Here is a 15,433-nt window from a genome sequence, read left to right as displayed (position 1 = left end):
ACCACCCTGAACTTTGTGTTGACATCAAAAAATATTTCTTCCTTATGGCCCACACTGTAAAAAGTAATTGTTGAATCTATTAAAGAAAAACTTGTAAAATTAACTGATTTTGGAAAATGGGTTGATTTAACTTGAATATACTGAGTTATTGTGAACTTTTAGGTGGATGCAACAGCTAAACTAAGCAAGTTTATTACATAGTACTTAAGGATGTTGAGTGTGTTGTACTAAATGCATGTTCACACTGTTAAATCCAACAGCTGCATAACACGATAATTAACCTCATTGGTTCTAGCTGAAGCTCAAACGTGATGTGTAACAATTTAACAATCAGTATTGTTTATAAACTGAGGGGACAAATTGCAAAACCATGGCCATGGATTTGAGGAGCTTGTTTTTTTGTTTTGCCCTACAGATGACTTGCCATTCTCAATAAAACAACTGGTCCTTGGCCTTATCCTTAAGCATACTCTTAGTATTGTCTCAGTTTCATCTATGAATAAGTCTGAACTTAGTGCAGTTTCTGGCTGGTGTCTCATTACTTACTGTACACTTATGATAACATTTTCAGAGCTCACCCACGCATTCTGATAAGTATCACAATTAAGAATTCAAAGAAAACAAATTGAAACTGGGGCATCTCTGATTAACTACACAAAGCTATAAAGAGATAAGGAGTTACATATTAACACGTTTAGTTCAAGTAGGTCTTAAAGAAAACATTGCACAATTATTTTTTTCAAAGATATAAAAATCAGATCCAGTGTCCTTATGTTGTTTTGAACATTTATTCAAAAGACAATATTTTAAATCTCGAGTAAAGAAATAATTCAAGTCTAAAAGGCTTAATAAAATTTACAAAATGCAACAGTACAAATCAGACATCTCAACAACAATCTTTACATAGTTCCACATGAAAAGCCAGCTTTTTTCATAGACATGCTTACCTCCATATTAGCATTTTTCTTAGACAAATACTTAAGATTCATACAATTTCATGAAAACATACAGGTACAAAGAACCACAATGTCAGCGGCATCAACGGATAAAAGTTGATTAGCAGGGTTTCTGCAGGTTTCAGACCTTTTTAAGACCAATTAAAAGACAATTAAAGGAATAAATCGAAGGGAACGCATCATCAATATTTTCTCTGAATGTATACGTTTAGGAAGCACACAATGAGTTGTATAAGCAACACCTCAAAGTTTGAACATATCGCCATTACTTTAATTTTAGAAATATAGATTACACTACTGAAAAAGAACTACTTTTTTTTCTTGTTTATCAGTGCAAATATCTAAAAGATTTTTAAATCAAGATACATTTACTTGTGAAGCAAAATGACAAGAAGAAATCTTGTGAAAGTGATGCTTAAAACAAGAAAAAAATATCTGCCAATGGGTTCAACATTAAAAAAAGGTATTAATTATTTTGCATAATGTGAATGCATTGCGATTTATGGACGTTTGGATATTTTTATTGGATTTTTTTTTGCAGTGCATGCAATTTAATTTAGGGCCCTATAAAATCCTTTTTAGATTTCATTTTACTGCATTTTAATGATTAAATTAAATTTTTAGTCAAAAAGCATGTCTAAATTGTAATAATGAAATGTACAATTTAAAAGCAATTTATTAAATGACAGAATTTCATTTTTGGGTGACCAATCCCTTTAAGTGTACAGACCCATTCGATTTATGCATCCAAAAATTGACAAATTCCGTGATGTTCCGCATTTTCCAGCAAGTACCATTTTTGTGAATGGATTCTGCGATTTCATGTTTTCTGCATCATGGACATCATAGGGCCCTCATTTAATGCCATAATATTCATTTTAAGACTTTCGGCTACAATTTAAGACATTAAGGACCTTAATGAAGACCCGTGAAAACCCTGATTAGGTAGCAACTTCTGCACCATGGTGTCATTTTACTATAGTCAGTGTACCTGATGAATTGTTCTAAAATACTTTGCAAATTTCTTGGCAAGTGCATTATTCTTTCCTGCGCTGATATATTTCCTATTGAAACAGGAAGTTGGGGCCGGGACATTAGCTTCACAGGTTCGTTTAACATTTTGCAACAGCATATGGAGTTCAATGAATGAAGGGTTTAAATATTTTGCAGACATTAACAACAAAGTGGCACATGAATGTAATACAATATTCTAAGCACTGCCTCAGAAACAAACCATTTCGGAATAAATAGAGTCTGAAGACATGAAAAGCTTCAAGTAGAATTAAGTAGTCATCTACATTTTAACACGAGGTGAACGCAAATCTAAATTACCAGCAGCTTGTATCCAGCGCTGTATCGCTAGTTCAGAAATCTTGCACGACTCATGTTGGTTACATCGTAAACAATGCTTTTCCGTGAAGCGTTATAAATGCGTTGCTGTTATTTTGGCCTCATCCTCTATAGTGAGCGTTGGATTGTCATACATCTCTAATCTCCTATCGTTGGTTTTCATGTCCGTCTCTTCATCCTTCGGGTTTTCTTTGCAGCACTTGCAGCAGCAGCAGCAGCAGCAGCGAGTCCTGCAGAAAGTCATGCCGGCGGTCACCACTCTGTCCCAGGGTTTGAGGGAGTGCAGCGGTTTGGGCAGGAAGTCCCAGCTGCGGAGGAACGAGGGCAGGAAACGCGGGCAGCGTTTCTGCATGACGTTCACCACGACCACAACGATCACAAAGACCACCACGGGCACTCCGACCCCCACCAGGACCTGCCAGCCGGCGATGGAGAGGCCCAGGACCGACAGCGGGAAGAGGAGGAAGCACAGGAAGAGGTACAGCGCCGCGAACCAGCGGTACTTGGCCGTGCGGTTGCCCAGAGCTTTGGCCATTCGGATAGGGATGCGCGTGAAGGGGATGGGATACCACAGTAGGATGCCACAGATGTTGAAGAAGAAGTGACAGAGAGAAATCTGGAAGAAAATGCAAATGACAGTTATTTAATCTATGGTTTAGAGTAATACAAATGAAAACGGTAACTATAACTTTTTAGTAGGGGTGAAACGGTGCATGCATTCATAAAATATCTTATGTGCAAGTATTTCCGTTTCAGATAAAGGATTATCCTGACAGCGAGTGAGTCTACATCCAGATCCTAGATCCATCTATAAATGTGACCGTATACCTATAGTAGGTGCTGACAGTACACACAAAGAAAAAGGGGGTCAAAGTTATACCTTTAGGGGTACCACAGCTCATCACTGGGGCAGTACCGTTAAAGGACATCTTTGAACTTTTTACCACAGCAATGTACATAGTAGTACCTTAAAGGGTTAGATCACCCAAAAATGAAAATTGTCAATTCCTCACCCTCATTTCGTTCCAAATCTACAAAATCTTGAAATATGAGAGCTTTCTGACCCCTCCATAGACAGATATTTAAATATCTGTCTATGGAGGGGTCATAAAGCTATCAGATTTCATACTTTTGTCTTTTTTTTTGTTTTTTTAAATCAGAGTGGACTTTACTGATACCAATAACAAGGTTGGAGCGAAATAAATAAATAAATAAATAAATAAATAAATAAAAGTTCAGCACTGATTTACTTGGTGTTATAAAAAAATGGCATGCTAAATGGCATTTGTAAATATGAATATATTAAAATGAAAAGTTCTAACCGAAAATAATTTAAACATTCAAATATTATAGGTACATATTTCCTGGTTATAACTAAAGAAACATGTAAGTAAATGTCATTGGTAACAGACAAGTGCCATTGGTTAACAAGGATGTATTCGCTTATTTAGCTAGCATACATGAACTAAATCATTATTATGCAATAAACATTTTACAGCACATATTAATATTTGAGCAATACAATTGTACCTTGATCATTCAAGTTAGTTCATAGTGCATTAACTAAGGTTAACAGATAAAACTAACAATGAATAATACTTCTAGAGCATTTTATAACCTTACTTAAATGTTACAAATAGATTATTATAGTATTATTTTAAGAGTTATCATTTCATATAAATCCAAACAGTCTGCTTTTTTAAAACACAGCAATTATCAAAAAGTATGTATTGTAATCGAATGTGTTTCTGATGCGTTTTATAATTCTTTCGGCTGCATGATGATACAGTTTGCTTTCTCACGACACTAGTTGTTAACTTCTTAAAGGTATAGTTCACCTAAAAATGAAAATGTGATGTTTGTCTTCTTACCCCCAGGGCATCTAAGATGTAGGTGTCTTTGTTTCTTCAGTAGAACACAAATGAAGATTTTTAACTCCAAGCGTTGCTTAGTCTTATTCTAATAGACCTTTATTTGCCCTGGGGGTAAGCTGATAAACATAAAATTTATATTTTTGGGTGAACTATCCCTTTAAGGCACTGTTAATGTTAGCGTACGCTCGCTCGATGACAAAGTACATACATACTGCTGTTCTTTTCCTGCTAATGCAACATCTAGTCAACAAATTAATAACTTTATAATGATTTTGCCACATGTACTGAAGTGTTCTGTATTCATACCGTTTTGCTGTCAGTGTTTGAAACACACGTCTGAGGTGTCAGCGCTCTGTGCAGTGCGCAGCCTCACGTGTGAATTAACAAAAAGTTGTTGTTTGGACTCTAGAGGTCGCACTCGTGCTATATAATGCCAGCAGACCCTTTTCAGCACTCTCGTATGGCGTAATGACAGAGAAAAAGGGTGTAAAAATGGTAGAGGTCAATCCGATGAATCGACGGCGATAGCTGATTGGTGGAACTATCTGTTATCTGCAAAAATCCGATTTGCTTCCATTGCCTACACTTCGCAGCTGCTCCGGTAACGGAAGCAAATCGGATTTTAGTAGGTAACAGATATTGACAGATTGACCTCTACAATTTTTACACCCTTTTTCTCTGTGTAGGATTCGGGTTAGTGTTGGGATTAGGGTTAGGGTGACAACAGCACCTAGTATGGTTACAGAATAGGATGGGTCACAGGAATCTTTTGCTACCTCCCAATTTAATTCTTGAGGTCACTATTCGATTATATAATAATTCTTGATTTTGAATAACATTCAGATTCAAAATATTCGTTATCCACTGAAAACATACCAATAATTTCAAAACCAAGATACATACTGAACTGTATTTTTTGTGTGCCCAGCAGGGCCATAACAAACCTGTAGTGAGTTCGCCAGTGTCTCTCCTGGACTGGCTAAAGCAGCTAGAATGGCAGTGGTTGTCGTGCCAATGTTGGAGCCCAGTGTGAGCGGATAAGCCCTCTCCAGGCTAATGACACCAATACCTGAATAAAAAGAAAAGGGTGCAGAGGTTTAAGTAAATCACATTTACCCACTTAGCATGTTATTAAACTAACAATGCAATACTCCAAATATCACTATATACAGCACACAAAGAACTTGGGTTTAAAACGAGGTGGGAATAATGTTTGTAGGTGATGCATAGATGTGGTTGTGATGCCACATCATGATTGCTTAATTGGGTTATTAACAAATAATTTTATATGATCTTCTACTGTTTTTATAAATAAAAATAATCAACAATCAAATACATTACAGACCAAGTCATCTTAACTATAAAAACTTACAGATCACCAAGGCTGCTTTTGAACAAAAATACAGCAACACTGTGAAATGACTACAATATGAAAAGTGTTTTCTATGGTAATATATTGTAAAATATAATTTATTGTAGTGATCAAAGCTGAATTTGCAGCATCATTACTCCAGTCTTTAGTGTCACATGATCCTTCACAAATCATTCCGATATGATGATCAAGAAAAAACATAATAGATTTATTTTAGGATTATTTTATGAATAGAAATATATTAAGAACGGCATTTATTTATTTATCTCTCTTTTGTAACATTTTATACATTTCAATCAATCAATCAATCAATCAATCAATCAATCAATCAATCAATCAATCAATCAATCAATCAATCAATCAATCAATCAATCATTCATTAATTAATCAATTCATTCATTCACTCATTCCATCTTTTTTATTAATTAATTAATTCCATCAATCAATCAATCAACCAACCAATCAATCAATCAATCAATCAATCATTCATTAATTAATCAATTCATTCATTCACTCATTCCATCTTTTTATTAATTAATTAATTCCATCAATCAATCAATCAATCAATCAATCAATCAATCAATCAATCAATCATTCATTAATTAATCAATTAATTCATTCACTCATTCCATCTTTTTATTAATTAATTAATTCCATCAATCAATCAATCAATCAATCATTCCATCCATCCATCCATCCATCCATCCATCCATCCATCCATCCATCCATCCATCCATCCATCCATCCATCCATCTGTCACTGAGTGCAAACCTCCTATTTGCCTTTACCAAGGAGGATGCATGTAATGCTAGGAAAACTGTCCGAGTAGGCTACTTTTCCTGGGTCAACTGCATTTGTGACTCGACCTGCACCTTTTTGACCATCAGCCCGATCAATGATTAACAGCAGCATCAGCAGAAGCACTTTTATGGCGGTTAAAGGGTTTCTCTACTGACCGACTAGTGGAGTGATGGCTGAGGTGAAGACAGAGCTGCTCTGAACAATGAAGGTCATTCCAGCTCCAACAAGGATGGCAAGATATCCCGTGAGCCAGGCGAAGGGGAAGGGGAAATCTGGCGATCAGAAAGGTCACGATCAATATGTTTGGTATGTGTGAAAAAAATTAAATATCAACTAGTAAACTTGAACTTTGGACCACAAGTGTTTCCATGGATTGACAGATTTACTTCTGGGTACTTAAAGGGTTAGTTCAGCCAAAAATGAAAATTGTCATTAATTACTTGCCCTCATGTCATCCGACACCTGTAAGACCTCCGTTCATCTTCAGAACACAAATGAAGATATTTCTGTTGAAATGTTATGGCTCAGAAAGGCCTCCATTGGCCACAATTGCATTTCCTCTCTCAAATAAAAGACCCAAGTAATTAATGACAGAATGTTCAGTTTTGGGAGAACTAACCCTTTAACCAAAGGGGTGGGTGATCTTTCCAAGATTTCATATCATGATAACAACAAATAATCTTGCCTATTTTGAGATGTTCTACCAATACCCAGACCGAACAATCCTACGGATTTATTTGCACAATTTTAAACACAGAATTGCATTTAACAATCAGTTGTTAATTTTTTCATTAAACTTTAAAATGCATTAAAAATACACTGGTTCTTATTAAAACTACTAAAGTTATTCAGTCAAGAGCAGTGAGGGATTTTGACAGGCAGCAGAAGGAATTTGCATTAGGCAGCAAGACTGAATGCATGGATCTAATGTCACGCATCCCATTTCTTTCCAAACGGTTTATTCACTTAAAGGAACTGTATGTAAGAAATGTATTTCAATGAATCATAAAATGGCCCTGATATGTCACTAGACATTAAGAAGTCATGTTCATTTCAAATACTTTTATCACTGACAACAGTAGTCCGGCCAGGATATTGTCATCTAAAGTTGTTGTTGCAGCCCTCAACTGATGTTGATGTTGACATGTTGTGTTTTGGCCTGAAGCTCCGCCCTCCACCTATCGACCAATCATGAAGTCAGACACAACTGACTGTCTTTTTACGTAAATACTCGCCAAGACCGATATTGATATAATGCGTGTATATTTGACTATTTAGGCACATGCCTGAAATACAAACTTTGCAAACGTATGTGCAATTCCACGCTGAAATTCAAGCTCTGTAACAACAATACTCATCTGGAGCAGATGAAAACAGTGAGTGAGGGGAGTGGGGTTTGTGTGTAAGAGAGATGAGAGAAAGCGCAGCTGGTATATTGTGTAACTATTATGAGGGAAATGAGTATTGGAAGCGTTTCAGATATTTCAGTATCGATATGTTGCAATTCGTTTATCATTTCAGATGCCTTTTTAAAAGACTACAACTGAAAAATTTATATACATTATAGGCTAAATAAAATGTATTCCACTAAAGTAGCTAGTAGGTTTGTTAAAAGTTAACGCCATGTTAGCATCAGGGCTATTTACATGGCAAACACAAGATCAATAATAAAATCCATTTAAATTAAATGATTTAGTGGCTAGTAGGAGTGACTGCGTTACACACCACTGCTGAGATCCATGCATTCGGTGGGTTGGCGGGTGGTAATGTCAAGCCCAGGTTGCATTGGTTAAACTGTAAGTACAGTAGATGGATGTACCTGAGTGTCCTCTGATAGCAACAGCACATGCACATACACACACACCTGTGGCACTCAGATACACTCAGGCTCATATAATGTTCCTGTGCAGCTCATCAGACAACAGGACTGAATCACCCGTGCTGACTATCATATGACAGGATACAACGCTAACATGCTTACAGGAAGCGCTACACCTACAGGAATGTGATGAGATGAAACTCTGGGAAAAATGACCAAATGTTTGTTTTTACTGGAAGGTCAAATATTTGCCCTGAGTCTTTGTCTTCAACACTAAAAACCCTGAGTGTAAAAGTTCAGCGTCGACCCACATTGTTGTCATATACCTCACGGAGCACGTACCACACGATAATATTACCCATTAGCGGCAGAGCTCAGCAGATGATTAATCACTGATGTTGACTCACCTGTGTTGAGCACCTTTTTGATGACGACCGCCACCTGACCCTTCAACATGGAGTTCAGCAGCTTGACGATCAGAATGAGGCAGGTACAGAGAGCCAGCAATGACAGAGCCAACAGAATCAAGCCCACGGCCAGGTCAGGGAGATCAGCGAACACAAATATGTGAGAACCTGAAGAGAGAGATGAGGACGACCATGTCAGATTACAGAAATACAAAAGCAACGTTCATGATTAAAGTTGCCCTGCTGGTGGTTTGCTCGTTTCAGTAGGCCAACAAGTTGGTTTCCACTGATCAGACAGATGCTGTTTGATAGTTTAGGTGTTTGGGGTACTTATCGGCCAGGAAGCCAACAAACCACCCTAGGGTAGGGTAGTTGGTCTTGTCAGCAGGAACATACCTACATGCCTACATACATTCAGATATTGTAAACTAAAAAGGCAAGAGCCAGAGAAATTTGCCAATTGCAATATGACTAGCTATTTGCTGAGCAACTTCTTCGTGGACTGATTTATAAAGATTTCTACTGATACTTAAATCATGTACTAGTATCTTAAGTGAACAGTCCTGATGAGACGATTTTGAAAAAACAAATAAAAAAAGGACCAATAGGAGATAATTGGGTATCATTTGATTCGGCGTGCTGAACTGAATTCAGAGTTTTATGATTTTTGGGCAAACTGTTTAGAAAGTTCTAAGCAAAAATAGCTGGTTTTCATCTTGACCAGTAGGGGGGCGTTGTGTCAGAAATGCTGCATATATTTGTCTCAATAGCCCCGTTTCCACCAAAATTACCCGGAACAATTTGTACCAGGAACTTTTTTACAGGAACTTTTCTCCCCCCCAGACCTGCAGCTGTCTGCGTTTCGACCGCGATCTAAAGTTCCGAGAAGATTAGGCAAATTAGTCCGGTGATGTAGGACTGCGCGCGACTGCGCGACTGAGACGTTATCTAAACCGATCTGGTGTTTACATGTGATGACTTTCAATCACAATCATTTTGTCACATGCAGTTTGTCTGCCGCATCAAAAATGTCAACGCTGTTTTCTCCAGCAGCTGGAATGTGTTAACTGTAGCCATAGCAACTCTTAATGGCATTATATAAGCTATTTATTTGTTGTAAAGTGTAATAATCATCTCAGAAAAAAAAATTCTTCTGTCAGGCGCAGTTAAAGAAAAAACTGCCTGGGGCAATATACCCTGTGTCATTACTCCAACATTATCTTCATAACTTAAGAAATAAAAAGTTAACCCCTCAGAAAAATGTACTTTCCTCTCTTGTCAACATGAGCGCGGCGCGCGCTGTCTCGCCATGTAAGGACTCACACTTAAAAGTAATCAGTCAGGTCGTTTACATGGTGAAAAAAAATTAATAACGAGTATGGAAGAGATTGAAGCTGTGCTGCTTTTGCTGGTTATGTATAGGTTTACTAAGAGGTAATTAACAACGACAGAAAAGAGCACTAATATGCAGATTCAGCAGCATATTCAGAAAGCTTGTAAAGCTAAATTTAAAATGACAATGTATATTATTATCAGCTATTACGGACATTGAACGTGAGATGGCTGAGACGAACGCGCGCCATCAGACAGAGAGCAAGACTGATATTTACTGAACGAGACCGAACCTCGCAAAAGACTTTTAAAAATGCCAGTTGAAATAAAATGCTGCGTGAGCTCAACCAATCAGCATGTTCAGCGCCCAAGTCCCGCCCTCGAAAGTTCCTGAACTTTGAAAAAGTACTACCCCGCGAGCAGGGCCGTTTGGAGGGGGAAATATTTACCCGGAACTTCATTTAGACCCTGGTTCCTGCGGTCTAAACACACGAAGTACCACCCAAAGTTCCTGGGTAAAGTTCCTGTGGTGGAAACAGGGCTAATATGCCAAATCATTACAGAGATGTAAGCTGAATATGAAATCTCTCACTATACTCTCAAATAGGGCATTATATGAAGGGTCAGCCATTTGTAGCAGTGTCCGAAACCATAGTGGACGTAACGGAGTACTCTCATTCAATACCCACACAGCGCCGCAATAATGAGTGTACAACTGATGTACACACAACGGCTGTCTGAATTCACTCCTTCAAGTGAACTGTATTAGTGGACTAACGTAGGGAATCGTGATTGAGGGTTTGAGGGGAGATTTCAAATTCAGCCGTGGTCTTTCATCCAATTTGACATTCTTTTAGTTTGAGAATGGTTGGATTTAATAATGAAAAGTTCTTATGACTTTCTGCAAATCAGAAGAACAATCTACAACCAGTTAAAAACAGTAGGTTTTTCACACAATTACGTACAGTCATGACATATGAAACTGAATCGTCTTGAGCAAAGGGAGTCAAAGGGAGAACTTTTTCTAGTCCTTACAGTTCCAAAGATAGTAGCATAAATGTAATTGACACTTCGACCAGTTGGTGGCGCTAGAGAATTGAGTTAGAGACTCTTCCGGTGGTTTATCTTCAGACTGTCCTCTATCGAGGGGACAAATTTCACCATTTTCCCACAAGAGATTCATGTGCTGCCATAAGCTGCGTTTCCACCGCAGGAACTTTCCCCAGGAACTAGGGACTTTGGGGTGGTACTCTGTGTTTCTCGACTGCAGGAACCAGGGTCTAAATGAAGTTCCGAGTAAATATTTCCCCCTCAAAACTTTTTCAAAGTTCAGGAACTTTCGGGGGTAGGACTTGGGCTTATTTCAACCACTATTTTTTAAAAGTCAGCTGCGGTATGTCAAGTAAGAGATGTTTACCATTCGAATCAACAATGGAGTTTAAAGAAGAAAAAAAAAATGACCAATGGGCCAGCGACGAGATTCAGGCTTTATTAAATTTATTTGCAAAGGAAGAAATCTAGTAGGAACTGTAAAGTCAACGCCTGCAGTCCTATGTCACCAGACTGATCTTCACGGTACTTTAGATGACGATGGAAACAGAGACAGCAAGAAAAAAAAAAGTTCCTGGGACAGATTGTTCTGGGTAATTTCGGTGGAAACAGGGCTATATGATTTGTTGCTTTTCCCCTAATAACTTATCATTTTAAAAGATACAGTGGGCTAATTTAAGAAATGTACAACTTATGCTTATTATATGTTTATGAGATAGTGATATTACTACATCAAATCACAAAACAACACTAAAGGCTGTAGTTGGTTTCTTTATATGATAGTTAAAGACCCCTGCATGTGGGTGTATTCAACTTTATGGATTTTTCTGACAGTATAAATGGCGTAAAAAAACAACAACTTTAAAATGGTTTTGAATATAAAGCTTCCACTGTGTTTTAAGGGGGTTCCTTGCAAGGGCATTAACAAATTAGTTTGAAAACCCCAGATGTAGTTTCCCGATATCGTTTTAAAAATTCTCAGTCCAGGAAGCGCTGAATGGTGCTCCTTGAAGATCCAAGCATACTCTTTCACAGTTGAAGGACTCCACAATGATTAAATACTCGAGTCCACTCAACCAAATCAAGGCTGGAATTTCAACATGGCATCTAACTGCTAGCATTGATTTAAATCAGCCAAATTTATACCCAGAGCAAAAGTCCTTTGTTCGGGTGCGCTGGCCTCGGCTGTCATGAAGAATAGCCCCATTGAAAAGGTAGAGTAGATGGATGGGATAGGGGGAAAAGGTGAAGCCAAGATCTCCCTCAGCATTTAAGAGAAGCCATTGTATTCATGGCTGTTAGAGTGAACCACGGTCAATGGCTTCAAGCTAAAATAAGTGAACTATGCAAAGGAGAGAACGGGAAATGGACTGGTATTAGACTTTAGCGTCTGCTGATGCAGGAAAGTCCTGTGCTAGAGACACTTACATTTTTCTAAGTTGATAGTTTCCGTTTGGTTCTCTTGAGTCCAGATCGTGTCTCCCTCCACCCAGCAGAGAGCATCAGGTGTGCAGTTGGCAAACCCAGGGACTGTAATATTCACAAGGTTCTGAAATGGACGAAGAGTATCATCACTTTTAGACATAAGCTAGAGAATATGAAGCTTTTACACTGGCTATCTAACATAAATGCATACAGAACATATTGCAATGTGGAAATACCAAAGCCGAATATTTGCTACCAAGGATGAGCAGATACCACCTTTTCTAGAACGATGAGATAGATACCCATTTTCATTGCATTTGTAATTTTAAAATATATTAGGTAGAAAAACATAAAATATATTAGGTAGAGTTTGAATCATTCATTGATTTAATTTTTGTTTGCAGTCAGTAATAAAGTAAGAACCAATAATAAATTTACAAATAGCACAAATAAATTCAATAGAACAAAGCTAGAAATTAAATAAACTGTAGTTTTCAGGTTCAACATTTTTTTGATTTAAGTAATCAAATATAAAATAACACTGCATATCTTCACTGTATAAATGACATCTAGATGAATCTTTATTAAAAGTTGCAGATATTCAGTCTGTACATTTTTTTTTCAATTTTGTAAATAAAGCAAAGATTATTGGAATACATTTTTACAATATTATAATTTTTTTCAAGGGCAGTGAGTGATTTCTTTGTTTTAATGTTAAAGGACACAGCAGCAGGATTATTAAGCTGCTGTCGCTTTAAGACGGAATATTTATCTTTTGAATTCCCATCAGTATGATAAATCCCATTTCCTCATGTTTTAACAGCCTATTCTGGTGACTGATGAGAAATAGTGGGAGTGCTGGACTCAACCCATTTTCAGTTCTCTCACCGTGACTTTTTGAGTTTTACACCAGATCTTGATCAAACTTTTGTTACGGGCCGCAGGGTCTCCAGTGGCGATGTCACGGATCACAGAGGTGTCCAGCTGGAAGAACAAGAAGAAAAAAAACGTTCTCAATAAAGATACTTGAGGTAGCATATGGTAGAGAGCAAAGCAAGATCATTAAATATTCAATTGTGGCTTAACTGTTTAAACCAGGGGTAGGCAACGTCGGTCCTGGAGAGCCACTGTCCTGATGAGTTCAGCCCCAACCCTAATCAAACCCTGACCCAGCTTATCAATGTTATAAGGGTCACTAACCAAGTGCGACTAACGCACACTCTAACAGCTGATATTACCCGCAACCCATTGAGAGTTGGACAAGGATTCGATTAGAACTACAAACGTGGATAAAGTGTTCAAAAACTACAAACATGACAGACGTGCAAGTCTGATGGTGAAGTAGAGGTTTAGATAAAGGGCTTTGAGTGATTATCAGTATTTTACCTGACAAAAATATATTTATTCAGTGTTGTCCACATTATATTTCACCTGCAGCAGCATTGTTAACTCTTGTAATAATACGTTTGGCCATTAACTTTTAAATGGAGCATTATATTTAAATTGCAAGCACATGAGGAGAGTCTCAGCATTAAAGACCCACACATGGCAAATTAACATGCTACTACATTTCTCTCTTTGATACGATATGAGAGTAAACTGAATGTGGAGGATTTTAACTGTGGTGATGATTGACAGGGTATTTTAAACGGTGACGGGATGCGCGTAACAGCGACAACACACTCAAAAGTATGTACTTTTTCTTCACAAAAAGAGTACATACTTTAATGTCGTAGCATAATTGGGCGAATTGGGACGCAGCATATGGTTACAGGCAAGTGAAGTTTTTTTTTCAGGGTTGGAGGCTCTCCAGAACTGACATTACAGATTTTGAAGTACCCAATGTATTGCAAACAGATATTTTGGTGCATTAAAGTCCTCTTGGCAGGTTTGTATTTACAAATTCAGAAGTCGTTATTATTACGTCAGAACCAGGTACGTTCAACTCACTCTGTAGGAGTAAAAGGATCTGATACACAAAGTTATTTTCTGTTCGTCGCTTAGGAGTAAAACGTTTGAAATGCATGACCAGCAATATAGCGAACATCTGACGCCGTCCACACTGCTGAGAGTGACGTTGAGATGAATTTGTAAATATGTGCTGCGCACTTTCCTCTCAAAAATAAACAAGTGACAGCGGTGAGAAAACAGCAGTTAAGAAAGCATCATTGCGATATGGATGTGCTTGCACATCTCTGCAATTCGACACTCCAGTAAAGCCATCACATTTGTTCAAATAACTTTATAAAAATAAATTCCTTCACATATGGAAGCTCGTTTCCGCCACGCAATAAAACGATTTAAAAGATTGCGTGTTCTGACTTTTTCCTCACAATTGCAAGATGTTAAGTCTGGACTGTAAGATGAAAGAAAAACAAAAGCAACTACCCCTTTTTTTCATTCTGTGGTGGAAACAAGCTCCCACATTTACAGTATTAAACATGAAACTGTGTCAGTAGTCGCTTTTCCATTACAGATTTACACAAAACTTTTGCGATATTTTCTAAATGTTACAACAACAAAAAAGCTACTGCGAAATGACTGCATTTCCAATTACAGATGTTATGCGACTAAAACGTTTGTTTTTCTTGCGCGATAAGTCATCCCAAAAACTATACTAATGTATGTTGGTAGGTTTACTTATATCGTAGCCACCGCACTAGCCATTATTTTTTAATGGCAGGAGACATATGTGTGCTATCTAAGCATTAATGACAAGGAAAGCCCTTATACTTGAGAGTGACCACGTATGATGGGTGTTTCTCCCTCATATCTGTTTCAATGTCCTAATAATAATTTGTGGCATTTTTTTGTTGTTTAGAATCCAGTATTCCAGTAATTGTATTGTCTTTTATGAGTTTAATAATGAACTCAGTCTCGTCTTCTGTCCAAACATACCGCGTCATCTAGAATGACCGACTTTTACATACGGTAGGTGATCTGTAAATGCCGAAAAACTGTTTCCATTGCATTTTATGAAAATGTCCTTTTTCGAATCGCCTGGGAAAAAAAACCCTCCTGCGTGCGTAAAAACTTTGCGATATATG

At 37.6% G+C, this 15,433-nt stretch overlaps 1 protein-coding gene across 1 annotated transcript in view; it reads right to left on the bottom strand.

Moving 5' to 3' along the window:
- Positions 1 to 848: 848 nt before the first annotated feature.
- The window catches only part of slc34a2b (solute carrier family 34 member 2b), a 36,892-nt gene continuing 22,307 nt past the window's right edge, over positions 849 to 15,433 (bottom strand). Inside the window, exons 7-12 of the mRNA XM_067447469.1 lie at positions 13,275 to 13,370; positions 12,390 to 12,510; positions 8,580 to 8,747; positions 6,509 to 6,625; positions 5,125 to 5,249; positions 849 to 2,922 (exon numbers count right to left, since the gene is read on the bottom strand). Coding sequence (XP_067303570.1) covers positions 2,380 to 2,922; positions 5,125 to 5,249; positions 6,509 to 6,625; positions 8,580 to 8,747; positions 12,390 to 12,510; positions 13,275 to 13,370 — 1,170 coding nt within the window. The 3' untranslated portion in view covers positions 849 to 2,379. The remainder of the gene's footprint in view (positions 2,923 to 5,124; positions 5,250 to 6,508; positions 6,626 to 8,579; positions 8,748 to 12,389; positions 12,511 to 13,274; positions 13,371 to 15,433) is intronic.

The sequence above is a fragment of the Pseudorasbora parva genome, chromosome 6 (genome assembly GCF_024679245.1).
Source record: "Pseudorasbora parva isolate DD20220531a chromosome 6, ASM2467924v1, whole genome shotgun sequence".
NCBI lineage: Eukaryota > Metazoa > Chordata > Actinopteri > Cypriniformes > Gobionidae > Pseudorasbora > Pseudorasbora parva.
This window is presented reverse-complemented; position numbering and strand designations above follow the sequence as displayed.